This window comes from Branchiostoma floridae, chromosome 3 (assembly GCF_000003815.2).
Source record: "Branchiostoma floridae strain S238N-H82 chromosome 3, Bfl_VNyyK, whole genome shotgun sequence".
In the NCBI taxonomy this organism is placed as follows: domain Eukaryota; kingdom Metazoa; phylum Chordata; class Leptocardii; order Amphioxiformes; family Branchiostomatidae; genus Branchiostoma; species Branchiostoma floridae.
The window spans coordinates 11,017,017-11,030,621 of NC_049981.1; the positions used below are offsets into that span (position 1 = coordinate 11,017,017).

At 44.6% G+C, this 13,605-nt stretch overlaps 1 protein-coding gene across 4 annotated transcripts in view; it reads left to right on the forward strand.

The window, feature by feature from the left end:
- The window catches only part of LOC118412423, a 30,118-nt gene extending 17,489 nt beyond the window's left edge, over nucleotides 1–12,629 (forward strand). For 3 of the 4 annotated variants that reach the window (XM_035815274.1, XM_035815275.1, XM_035815276.1), the window contains exons 2-6: nucleotides 1,635–1,819; nucleotides 2,254–2,480; nucleotides 2,967–8,672; nucleotides 9,528–9,728; nucleotides 10,962–12,629. In XM_035815274.1, coding sequence (XP_035671167.1) covers nucleotides 1,648–1,819; nucleotides 2,254–2,480; nucleotides 2,967–8,672; nucleotides 9,528–9,728; nucleotides 10,962–11,033 — 6,378 coding nt within the window. In that variant the 5' untranslated portion in view covers nucleotides 1,635–1,647 and the 3' untranslated portion in view covers nucleotides 11,034–12,629. Of the gene's footprint in view, nucleotides 1–1,634; nucleotides 1,820–2,253; nucleotides 2,481–2,966; nucleotides 8,673–9,043; nucleotides 9,729–10,961 lie in introns of those variants that run through there. The other variant, XM_035815277.1, reaches the window with a different exon arrangement.
- The last annotated feature ends 976 nt before the right edge of the window (nucleotides 12,630–13,605 follow it).

Genomic DNA, 13,605 nt, shown 5'->3' on the forward strand with positions numbered 1-13,605 from the left:
GCAAAGCATCGGCCACGGCCTATAAGAACATACCTTGGGGAGAGTCTGCTAAACCGGGCTGAGGTTTCCACTTTTATTGGCGTGTCATCTAGCCAGTTGTAAGCTAATCAGAGAATCGGCTTCACCTTAAAATGATACTAGTGAAGTTAATTTGCAAGTTCTTGCCCGATGGCTAATTACAGCATGAAACATACAGAAGATATAGTAAACATACATAGAATAAAATAATTTTGTATAGATAACAATGGTGACAAGTGTAAACAAATAACTATTCTATCAAGGATATGGACTGTTGAGAGCTAACGTTACAATCTACGCATTTGGAATAACATTAAAGCGATTTTCTAATTGGCTGATAGCTAGGTAGAGGCCACGCGTAGGAGAATGGATAGCAAAATTATTCATATTTTCCACCAATCCATTTCTCGTAGTCTCCATGGCAAGTACTAGTTGCATCCCTGGCTTTTTTCCTTATCATTTGCTGCTTTCAGACTGTATTCAGTCTTCAGATTGTCGCCAGGTTTCTAACAGCTGGACAGCCTAGTGTTTGTGGTTGAAATTTTCCCTTTGAAATGCCGAAAGGGTGCAGGCTTTCGACTGGCCTGTTATTAGATACCCGGTTACAATCAGATTGCTGAATACAGAAAGCCAGTGATTCTATAGAGCACTTCCATTTAATTGCAAGGTATAGAAAGACCACATTACGTAATTATCTCTTGTGACACCAGCAAGATTTCGCATTATAAACGAAATTACGAGCGACAAAAGGTATATCCACTCTGTTCCTAACAAATGGAATCATTACTGACATGTCTGCCCGTCGACAACAATCAGTACAACTCATTACCCGCAGGATGTACATCCATTTGTTTCTATGGGGCACTAGAAATGGTAATTTGTCCCCAGACAGGTAAAAGGGTCGTCTCATAAGTTCATCACCGTTTACAAAGTAAAATATGTATTGGCGAAATTCTGTATTCCTTATACCCCCCTCACATTAGGCGCGATTCGATCGAACGACGAGTTTGCGAGCTCTAAATTACGAGGAGGCATGACCCTGACGGGAAGGGGGAACTCTGCAATTTCTTTGTCGGCATCAGGGTCATGCCTCCTCGTAAATTAGAGCTCGCAGACTCGTCGTCCGATCGAATCGCGCCTAATGTGAGGGGGATATTAACGATATACGGTGAGGGAGTTTTTTTCTTCTCAATATTCAATTTGTGTGATACAAGTACATGTATCGTTGAATAAAGACGTAGGGCGCCACAAACTATCTGCTGCTGAGTCACATGCTTTGTGTGTAGTACAAGACGCCATTACAGTCAGTAGACACGAAGAAGAAGTGAAATCGAGCCATGCCTGATACGTCACACATATAATTTACATCTCATTTGTATTTGCCGTTGGATGCCAAAAAAGGCACTTTTTGAAGACGTTTTAACATAACTTCCCAACTGAATTATCGCATGAAAAATAACTCATTCTAGTCACATGGAGACGAACCTCTAGAATCAAACAAAATAACAACTTCTCAATCTCATTTTTTCATGTACACTTTAAGTGACGTCACAGCAGCGATGGATTCATTCCTGAGACTGGTGTATGTCCTAATCTCAAATCTTGCAACTTCACAGGTAAAGAAATGCCATGATGGCTCGGAGGAAGAAAAGATCCACGCTGTGGGACGTCTTGTTCAGGTACCTGTCTGGTCTGGTCTACTTCCTCAGCTGCTTCAACCCATTCCACTACCTGCCACAGAGCGTCACAGAGGCGATCAACGGCCGGTGGTCGGAGGCTATCCTAGCGCTTTTCCAGACTGGTGAGAATTGTGGTTTTAGATGGTGGTAATCATAACTATGGAGCAGCAAATAACCCAATGTATACCCGCTTATAACGGCAGCAAATAAGATACCACCCTCCTGTAGCTGGAAGAAAGTTACTAGCCAATCACGTTGCCGCTTACAGGCAAGAGGCAAGATTCTTGGCTGGAACTTTATACTAGATATACACATGTCATAATGAACTCTTTAGAGGGTAGTAGAGGGAGCTGCAGCGACGAAAAGACATTTAAATGGAAATGATGTAGTCTAATGTACATTCCCTCTTCCACTTCTCGTATAAGTTATTCATACTCGCAGTTAAAATGTCTATAATATCGTTTATTTGATAGTTTTACGAACTGTTGATGTCTGTGTCTTGATACAGTTACTAATTGAATGTCTAAATGATTTGCACACGTTCTTCTCTCTCCAGAGACGTCCCGAAAGCGGCAACTGCTCCGATGGGTGCAGGAGAAGGTTCCCGATAAGCACCCCCGGGACTGGACGGCCTCCTGGTCGGACGGCACCCTGCTGTGTGCCCTGGTGGAGGCGCTGGTCCCCGGGACATGCCCGCGGTACGACCTGCTCAACCCCTCTCAGGGACTCAACAACGCGCGCCTGGGACTCAAGCTTGCCGAACGCAATCTGGGCGTGGCACAGGTAGGGAAAGGATTTTACATCATTTCGATGACGTGCAGAATCTAACATTTCGGCAAACTTTAAGGAATTTAACACAACGGTATTTTCAACTGAATTGCCCAGTCCTTTTCAACTATCTGATCCAATCGATCTAGACGCTTTGTGCACGTGTGACGTCAGCAATGAGTCAAAGGTTGTAGGAAGTCTATATCGCCCCCAGTGCCGGTTGAGAGAGGGTTGGTGCGCTCCAGCGTTGAGGTGGTCTTAGATATATCTTCTCGAAGCAATATTTATACTGAATCGATACAAAGAATCAACTACAATGGCTTCGCCCCCTGTTGCCATACTGTTAAACATAAACAAAGGCCATACGTTTATGAAGGTTATAAAGTCATAGTTCTATATGGTCCAATGGGGTGTGGAGTGGGTGTAAAATTCAGACGTCCTAACTGTATTTGTGGAAGTGTTTCCTCTTCTATTGTAACCTCTGAGTTTATTTCTTCACAGCTTATCGCTCCGGAGGAGATTTCGGACTCCAGACTGCAGTCGTCTGACCGCCTGGCCCGGTATGTCTCCCGCCTCCGCCAAGTGAGCATGCGCATGGAGAACACCAACAGCCAATCAAAACGCGTCATCAGTCCACAGGTATCGCTAGAGGACACGGTTGTCAGGGACATCTGTACCGTCAGCGGCAGCGGGCTAACGGTCGCTGAGGTCAACCGGGAGGCGACGTTCAACATCTTTGCCCGAAGTTCAACCATCATTGACTTTGAAGTACAAATCAAAGTCCCTACGGGGCAAGTGACGACAGAGAGAGTACGTCAGAGGGCAGGACTGAGCGTCGAGACGTTCAACCAGATTTTCCTGGAACACAAACGGAAACAGGTGATGCAGACTCGGACCAATCAGAAGGGGAGACCCAGACCCAGGAGAGAACAGGACCCCGAGAAAGTCTACCTGGGATTCGTGTGTACACACGACGGGTTTTTCCAAGTTAGCTACACGCCGAAGAAAGCCGGATTCCACCTTATTACGGTGCTCTGGATGGGTAGCCCAGTAGAAGGCTGTCCCTTTAGAGTACGCGCACAAGATTCCTCATTGGAGCAGAACAAAATGGTATTGTTTAAAGACCAACAAGAGATCACAACACCCAAAACAGCTCGATGGTCCGGAGGCCCCGAATCTTCTGACCGGGTTCAAATTGTGGTTTCTAAGAACGACGAGAGAAAAAAGCTTGACCAGCAGTCGTCTATGAGCGGCAGTGAAGCAGGCACGCCAAGTGAGGACGGCGGGTACGTCGGGGGGACATACCGGCGGAGAGTCGTCAAGCAGCCCTCTGGAGGTTCCGACTCGAGCACGCAAGAGATGGCCGAAAGGAAGAGGATCTCTATCCGGCAAGGCTCTGGAAACCAGGAGCAGTCAGACTCAGATGTGTCAGAGGGCGCCTTCAGGAGGAGAGTCATCCGGCAAGAGTCGGGTGGAAGCGTCGATATTTCTGACTCGGAAATTACCGAGAGTAAGAGAGGTGGGCAGCGGGCGGCAAAGATGGAGCGACAAAACTCCGCGTCAGGAATTGTGACGAAGAGAAAGGTTCTGAACATCACGGTGATGGGAGAAGACATCAGTGACGCTTCCCGTCGGGCAAGCATCTTCAAAAGCAGCAGCTGCTCACAGGGAAGCTTCATGTCTCAGCAAAGTAGCGATAAAGTGGATCAAGCTGGAGAGGAGGCCAAAAGTGGACGTTGGGTCAGTGTGGAAGACAAGAAGATAGGAGCCTGTCAACCAGGAGGGAAAACAGAGTCAGCAATCGAAGAGATGTCCAAGAAGCTGTCAAATGAAGTTATTGAAGACTCTTTTGGGGAGTTGGCGTTTAAAGTGTTGTCGGAAGCGCGTGGGAACGAACCGGAAGCGCTTGGGAACGACAGAGGGCGCGTGTTCAGAGGTGTCGACGATGAAGCCTTGAAAGCTCGCCGCCGAACCCTTGTCAAACAATCCTCGCTGGTACCGTACCTGAAGGAGGAAGGACCGCACGTCATCCCTTCGCGTGTACAACATACATCCCAGAACCCAAACACAAATATTACCGCATCCGAGAACAAACGGCAAAGGCTTGTGCATCAGTCGTCACTCATACCTTACCTGAAAGAAAACGGGCAGACAGAAGTCGGTTACACTCACTCAACAGATTCAGAAGAGCGCGCCAAACATGATGGCCAGCGGTCAGCTTCCACTGCTCAAGCCGCACCACCGGATGCACCACACCCGCCGAGAAAGCCTGCAGCAGCCTCGCGGCACCGCGTCCTGGTTCGGCAGTCGTCGCTGGTACCTTACATGAAGAGCGCATCAGATGAAAGAGTTACAAATGCTTCAGAACAGCGGCAACTTCAAGTAACTCCAGAAATTTCAGTTTCCTTGGAGAGCGTTGCAACAACGCAAAATAATGACGACGCCGAGACGGTAGACGTAAAGTCGTCCTCCAAAACAAGTGATGACCAAAGCAACACCGACAAGCGGCCAGTACCCAACACAACTCGCCGATTGGTCAAGCAATCATCCCTCATACCTTACATGAAGTTAGCCAGTGTGATGTCGGAAGCAGAGGAAAAATCACCTGAAAGTATCTCAGACAGTGACTCATCTATTGAAGAGGAAGATCGTCTTGAAGATATGATGACGCCGGGTGTGAGCTGTCTCGAAGAAGACTCATCACCTATTAGCACTGCAAGTAATACAAACTACACAAAGGAGGACACTCAGTCGTCAGATAGACTACTGTCACTGCAGGAGTTTCTCTCTATGGAACCACCAAACGGTGTAGACTCGTCTTCTCAACGTATCTCTTCAGCAGAACCCCAAGAACCAACAGTTTTTGGGCCAATTCTGATAACAGATGACACCTTAATGTCTCTTAAGGAATTCCTGTCTCTTAGCACGTTCGAACAAATGCAGGCGATCAACCTTATGCAGAAGAGCACCCAACAAACAAAGACTTCTGTAACTGCAGAATGTATTGATCTGAACACACGTCCTGAACATACAACTGAGGAAACTCTGCTTTCTTTGAATGAGTTTCTAGCACTCAGAATCCAGGAAGAGTCCTCTAAAGACGAAAACAGCATTACGCCAAGGTCAGAAGGAAACAATTCTGATGAAGGGACGATAGAGTTGTCCGATGATGCATTGATAACACTCAAAGAGTTCCTCTCGCTTCGAGACATCGCAGAGCGGAGGCAGCCAATGTCGACTTCCAAAGAAACCTCCCAAATACAACAACTTGATGAAACAAACATCTTTCATGACCACAGGGATGCAAACACGACACCGGAAAACACCGGCTCTGGTCTGACGTCTAAACACTCACCCGACCCAACGGTTGTAGGCTGTGACTCTGGCTGGCAAGATGACATCTATGGTTTACAGAATCCCTTTGTCACGAATCTGCTGACGACAGACAGCCCGCAGGAGTGTCATAACGCTCAAGAGGATCTTCTGACATCAGAAATGGGTTTTACAGGTGTCTCCGATGACAGAAATAAAAACAACCCAGATGTTTCTAGTACAGAACAATCATCAAAGCAGCACTCAGTCAATGTTCATCCAGTGAGGCAAGAAGGAATCGCAAAAGAAAGGGAGCTAAATGTTGTAAACGATTTGGTTGACATAGGGCCTGACCATTGTGAAACATTGCCAAGTGTGCTAGATGCTTCGGTGATAGAAACAGACACTGTCGAAACGTCGGGATCTGAAGACCAATGGCAAAATGGCCAAAGTCGAAGGAAAGGCAAAAATGTAGCCCCTCTCCAGCGACAGTCCTCACTTGTGCCGTATTTAAAACAGGCTGAGGAAGCAGGAATTTCAGCACCTGCCTGCAGGGACCAATTTGAACATAAAGACTTTGCCTGTGATGTCATTCCCGAAACGGAAGATGCTGAAAGAAGCTGTACCAGTGACCGACCGTCAGTGTCAACGCTGGTGAAAAACTGGGAAGAGGTGACGAGAAATGCAGATGACACGGCACCAGGACCACGTCATCAGAGGGATGACAACGCTGGTAATGGTAGCAATCTCCCCGTAGCAAACGGCGGTGTAATTGTCGGAAAAGCATCGTTATTACAGTCTCCAGCAAACGATGATGCCATTGTCGGAAATGCGTCGTTATTAGAGTTTCCATTAGATGACGTGGAAGCAATCGTGTTTAGCGGAGACATGGATCACGAGGAAACGTTTTCTATTGTCGCTGACGTGCAGATTGAAGGGGATCAGGGTGGTGATGTGGACATATTCAACACCATAATGGCTCAACTAAATCACATGGACTCTCCCGTGTATGACTCCGATCTGGACAATATGGATATGAACCAGGAATGGATCATAATTGATACCAACCCAACCGTCAAACCCAAGAACATAACTCCCGCCATGCCGCACAAAGAGGCAAGTAAAAGGATGACTGTGCGATACAGAAGTGAAATTCTGGTTGACATAGGAAGTGAGTATGACCTAGAGAGTCAAATTACGTCGCCATTTGCGGATGGAGAAACCAAGGATGATGCGGAAGAAATATCTTTGAATGGTGGTGGGCTTGTGAGAAAAAATCAGCGCGTGAAGTCAGCATCAGAAAGAAAGTTGTCGTTCATGGCAGATGACGGGAACTTCCCCTCTCTTTTCGTTACAACTATTGATGATCCGCATGGCGACGATGTCCAAAGCTCCTCAGAAAGAGTGCCAACACCATCGTCTGACGGAGGCGCGAGGCTAGAGAGCAATCGGAGACACCCACCATCGTTTTCATCATCATCACTGCTGATGGTGGTTCCCAATACCGGAACCGGAAATGTTTTGACTGGTGAAGGTGAGCAAGAGTCGTGCCATTGGAGCATAAGCTCGGTAGAGGCGACCAATGAGAACAGTGCCATCCAGTTCAACCCTGCTGGAAACACAGCTGCATTTCTGCCATCTAAATATGAGCAGTTCCAAAGCACTTCGCATGAAGGGGGGCAGCACGGCATGATGTATCGGAGCTCGGTGACTCTCGAGGTCAACCAATACCCCCGAGACAGCTACGAGCAGTCTGAAGTAAACATGTTGCGAGCAGAACCACACAGGAACGGAAGACGACGAAGACCAATTCGCGACTCTTTCCGAAAAGCTGTAGTGGACAAGCAGAACGAAAGCCCGGACGGCTTTGATCAAGTGCTGGCCAGTGACTGTATCGAGAGAGACGCCTTGAACTCGGGATTTATGGACTCGTGTTCCCCTTATCCACAGACAAGGGTAGACATTTCACACAAGTCCCTTCAAGTTCACTCGCACCAGATCCGGAAGGAGACGGGTTACCAGGACAGTATGAGAGAGGAGGTTAGGAGCAGACAGGGGGCTATACGAGGAGTCAGTAGCATACGGAACCTCCTTCGTTCGGTTGACGAAAAGGTATCCGAGCTGTCCGACATCGCCAGCGAAGTCATGCACAACTCCTCGCAGCACAGAAATTCTCTGGCCGAGGCGCTTCGCGCTGCAGCGAGGAAAACCTCGGGAGAAGCCGGGACTTTCGACGACGACGTAGCCCGAAGAACAACTCGACAATCGACCGACGATAGCGGTATATCCGATGTTACGATCTACGTGGACGGAAAGGGGCCTTACACATGGCAGGAAAGACACAACATTTCGTCATTGGAAGACAGAATTCCCTATTGGCTGCTGAATGAGGATGATTCGGACTCTTGTTTTTCTCCCGGTGGACTCCGCATCCCGAATGAGTCCGAGCGGGCCTGCAAAAGTGACTCGGAGTGCGTGACACGCCGTCCCGATAGAACAAGCACCCCCGAGATCGAACAGGATGGCCGAAGACGAAGCAATGTCTCCCTGCCTGACACAGAGAGCATGCATGATTTCACCGCCCAACTTGAGAACGACGGCACCTTCGCTAACATGAGACCGCTAGGACGCCGGTTCCTGCCCGGAGAATCCGCCTCGATACAAGCCAGTCGACAGAGCTGGGCAGGTTTCCCCCACAGCATGCCGAGACGGGCGGCCTTTTCACCAGGAGCGGATGGCTATGAGGCCGGAGACGAGCCCAACGAGGAAGACGAGGGTGACCTCGGGAGCAGGAAGGCGGATGGCCGGAGCAGATCTCGTGTCCTCGCCGGAAGGATCCTGGCGTTCGGCCCGGGGCTAGACCATGGCTTCGTCGGGGCAAAGAACAACTTTCAGGTATTGTTTATATTTTAGACACACATGTATTATTTTGCACCGACATTTGCGGCTCTGTGCTGTAATATCGAGTTGGAATCGTATGGCAGAGGAGGCAATCTTGCAAAATATGTAATATTCGGTCTTTTTATCATGTCAGTGTCATGTTATTTCGGCTGTGAAACCTGCAATTCTCTCTCTCTCTCTCTGACTCTCTCTCGTTTTCTCATAAACTTTCACCTCAACTCAGAAATACGTATCGTGATAAGCCTATGGTACTCGATAGATCACGAAAGCGATTCTATGTTGAATTATGTGTCAATTTGAATCGTTCAGAATAGCTATTTTCTTCTTAACTAAACTAAATAAGATCTGTATTCTCCTACTTTCAGGTCAGGAAGGATCTTCGGAGACATTCAATAAGTCTTGTGTAGATCTTAAAGAAAGTTGCATCCAAAAGTATTCATTCAAATTTACCGATTGCCAAACGACGAACTTACCTTACGTTTGTGATTTACTGAATTGGCCTTGTGCATCTAGAGATCCAAAGTGCAGAAAGTTCTGCAATATGACTTGTTGCACTTCATTTAGATATGCAGAGGACTTATGCTGTAAGATTATCGAGTTATGCAACGCTGTGAAAGTATTAGATAGGAGAAAAAGTGTCTCCGTCATTGGGGCTTTGTCAAAAACTTGATAAATCTCACTCTCATTGCTTGCACAATCTTTCTGAGCACCCCTTTCCTTTTGTTCTGTGGCTATCACTTGGCGTTTTGAAGTACTCTTCAGCTTTCAATCTGGATGTGTCTCCATCTTAGTTACAACGTAACGTGAACGCTATTTGAAACATGGAGACCGTTTGATTTTGTGACGTAGGTATCGACTAGGAATGCTGGGAACGGCGCCTTAAACGTGTCCCTTGTGGGCCCTCGCAAGAACACCGTGGCGGAAGTCAACGTCATCTACACCGGAGATGACCTGTACGAGGTCATCTATGACGTCACGCAACCCGGATATTACGTCCTCAGTGTCAAGTGGATGGACAGGAACATACCTGAAAGTCCGTTTATTGTGAAGGTATCATACTGAGTTCTATGAAACTATAGTACGAGACCACCATATCAAATGCAATACATGAACACTAGATCTGTATTTGACTTATAGATCAAGTCATGTACGATATCGATTTCAACATATATAAAAACACAAGCAGAAAAAAATGTTCTATTGTTGCCTTTGTATATAAGACTTAATTTATGCAATAGTCATTTCAGGTTGGAAGTTAGACTTCCTAATCTCGCCGACTTGTGCCGATGTCATTTTTGGTGACGCCTCAGGGGCGAGCCTTTTTTGTCTTTGGTCTTTGTTGAATCGTGGCTTGCGTAACAGCAACTGAAAAGTTTGAAAAGTTTGCAACGATACAATGCTTATTTTGAAATTAGATATGTGGAGGATCACTGATGATTTTATCTAATAATCAGGCTGGATTCGTGCAATACAATGTACAAAGTAATATATCATATAAAAGTGACATTTTAGTTGTATTATGACCACTATGATCATCTAACACATTGTTTTCTGTAAGCACAGAAACATACGTAATAATATTACAATGAGCATGATGTACAGAGATCGGCCAGAGAGTGGTAACTTTAGATATGTGGTTATGTATTTTGTTATGAACAATAATAGGTGACATGTACATATCATCTGTACAGTAAATAGACCTCTATATCAAGTGTACATAATGACGCTGGCGTCTGAACATCAAATATCGTTGTAGAACGGAAACAATATACCTTTCTCACGCGGCGGCCATGATAGGTCTAAAACGAGTTCAATGAGGCAAACAAAAGACTGTCCATCATAATTAGCAGTTCGCCAGTGATAGCCTAGTAATGAGAAAATCGATCAATAAGAGAATGGCTGCATGTCCGCCAAATATTTGCATTATTGTGTTTTTATTTTACATCTCTGAAGAGACTATGGGATCAGTCTACGTTGCTCTATCAAATTGCTACATCTTTCGGTGCATAACACTACTTATACTATTTATTACTTGATCTTATATTGTGAACATTTGTGTGGTTTGGGAAAAACTAAGTGGGAGCTGATCTTAGAAATACGTTTTGTCTGTTTGCCTCATTGACCTCGTCTTCGATCTATCATGGCCGCCGCGTGAGAAAGGTGCTATTAAACTCCAACACTAACGTCTTGTAGAAGTGAAGATCTTCTGACTGACATCTTGTATAGTTTCGTTATCAGCGCCATGTTTAGCATGTAGCAATCATTATTTGAATTTGCCAACAGATTCACGAGGCATGGTCTGTTCCAAATATACCTATTCCGAAGTCCAACTTAGCAACACCCGGCAACGCCTAGCAACCCGGACAAAATGGCGGCGGCGGCTAAGGGTAGTCACGTGACTAAATTATACTCTCCTTCCAACCAAATAAACGACGAATGCAAATACAAATTATTGATCTTAATTGACTGCCGGGATCGGTTTATTTCAGTAAGGTAATGTCACCGAGCATTGAACAAAATTTGAAGCAAATGTTGTATCATGTTGACTATATTTGTTTTAAATTTAACCATTGGTCAGTTTTCAGTACTGAATATGTAATATATGCGCCATCCCACAACGTAATGTGCATGCGCAGGCAATTGCATTAATGTTATTATATTATCATGTTATTGTTTATATTTTTCAATAATCAGTGACAATAATAACTAGACAGTAACCTTTCAACCATTCATTGATCATGTTTGTCAATTACTCAATGATTATGTAAATTAGATTCCAATTTGCGTAATAAACATCTAACTTTATGAAGCATCACTTAAGCTGTCTACATACCGATCATCACGACGATCCGTCGACCCCTTATTGAGTTCTTTCCTTTCTAGTCTGACACTTAACCGGCCTCTGCAATACAAAAAAACTTAAAGACATAACTTAAGACTAATAAGAAAATGGAGGGCTAAGTTAAACAGCTTGAATTGATCTGTGTCATGAACTCAGATCTAAGTGAAGATCGATGTTGGGTGTAGGAAGGGAAAGATCGATTTCATCTGTGGGAATTCTTTTGATATTCCGTACTCCAGAAGTTGTAACCGGGGCTGATAGATCTTCACATTCTTTTATTACCTCCGCGAAGGAGTTTCACCTCTAATAGAGGTTCTGTTCCTGTTTGTGTATTCGTACCTATAGCACAAACTCCTTTTGATGGACATGCATGAATTTTGGCATGTTTGTAGTTATTGAGGTGCCAATAACACACGGGACGTAGTAATATTTTCAGGTAATGCAGAATTGAAGGTGGCGTGATATAGCCTATCATATCAGCTGCTGCTTGTCTATTTGTATCCTGTGTTAAACAAGTCCTAGTTTTGTTTTTGTCGTAGATACATATCAGTTGTCGACTCATATGACCTAAGTATATACAACCTCGGAAAACACGATTTGCGGGATGAACAGAAAGAAGTTAGCACGCTTTAAGAATTCTCTTATTACATATCTGTAGCAAACATATCCAGGCAGTTACTATATGTAACGATCACAGAGGTATTTAGGTATGTGACTATTGCTACTGTGCAATTACTATTATACCAACAATTATTCTAGACAGATCTAGGTATATCTGTATTGGCAAGACAATCGTTTTAAAATTTGACCCCTTTTTGACAATTTTCTCGATTTCATCGTGATTATTCCTGCTTTTTTTAGTGAGAATCATTTTTTTTTCTATATTTCAATCGCTTGCTCCATCCTTATTAGACAAAACTCGGTTTAAGTTGAAGACCCCTATTGTTCAAGTTTTGTGTAAGTTTCTGTTTGGTACTTTACATTTTGCTGTTATTAATCACATAAGTATTCAGATATAAATATTGTATTGTATAAGAGGTTATATACCATGCCAATGATACCACTTGTCATGGCATATCATCGAGAATGTACAATTAAAGGGAAGACAATATCAATTAAGTAATAAAGGTCTTCAAGCAATAAGAAGAATTGTTTCTTCATTTCGGGCGGGCTTCCCTGACAGTCTCAATTACCCCAAATGAGCAGATAAACAGTTGAATGTAAGGCCAAAATTGTTAACGGAAAACGGATTATGTCCATATATATATCCTTAAACTACACATTACGTACAAGACATGATGTATAGTTAACGTTACATGAATGTAGGTGGCGCTTTGACGGGGGGACATGGTGTTACATGGGCTCCTCGCGCGGCACCTACAAGTCGATCCTTGTGTCTTAAAGGACATTTTTGATGTAGATGAATATGCCTGGACCTATTTGGGAGGGTTTTTGCTGGAGTTGTGCTGTATTCATTCTATAAATTCACATTTTACGAGGCGGGACGATATAGTTGATATACCCTATCAGAGCCTAATCTGCAGTACCGCTCCCGGTCGTGTTCAGAAAAGAGCGTGGCCGGCCAGGTCAGGCCCAACAGTGTGTACATGAATAGGGCCACCTTGGAGTCAAACAGAAAAAAAATAATAAATGAAACACCAGCTTTGCGGTTTGAAAATCTTGTCTGTATTAAATAAGCATAATCACCAAAAACGGCCGTTATGTTTTACAGCTTGGAATTCTAAGAATAACATTGACATTCTTGTAGGTACGTAACTCGAATATATCAGTGACAATCTTCGAGTAGTGCCACGTCTTTTTTCCTTGGAAGAAAATAGGCGTCAATGTCGATCCCTGCCCTCTGGATAGTGCATGTCAACTAAATAGCTTGTTAAGTGACCCATTAAAGATCCCAGTTATGTAATACATGTAGTTAATTAGAAATCTACCACCGATGTCTTTCATAGACTGAAGGGATGTCTTTGCATGAATAAGCAAAATAGATGCATTTAAAGGGTGTTTGACCTTAATCTTACTGCATTGTTATTGGTCAGAAAAACATGACGTAATATTTTAGCACACTAT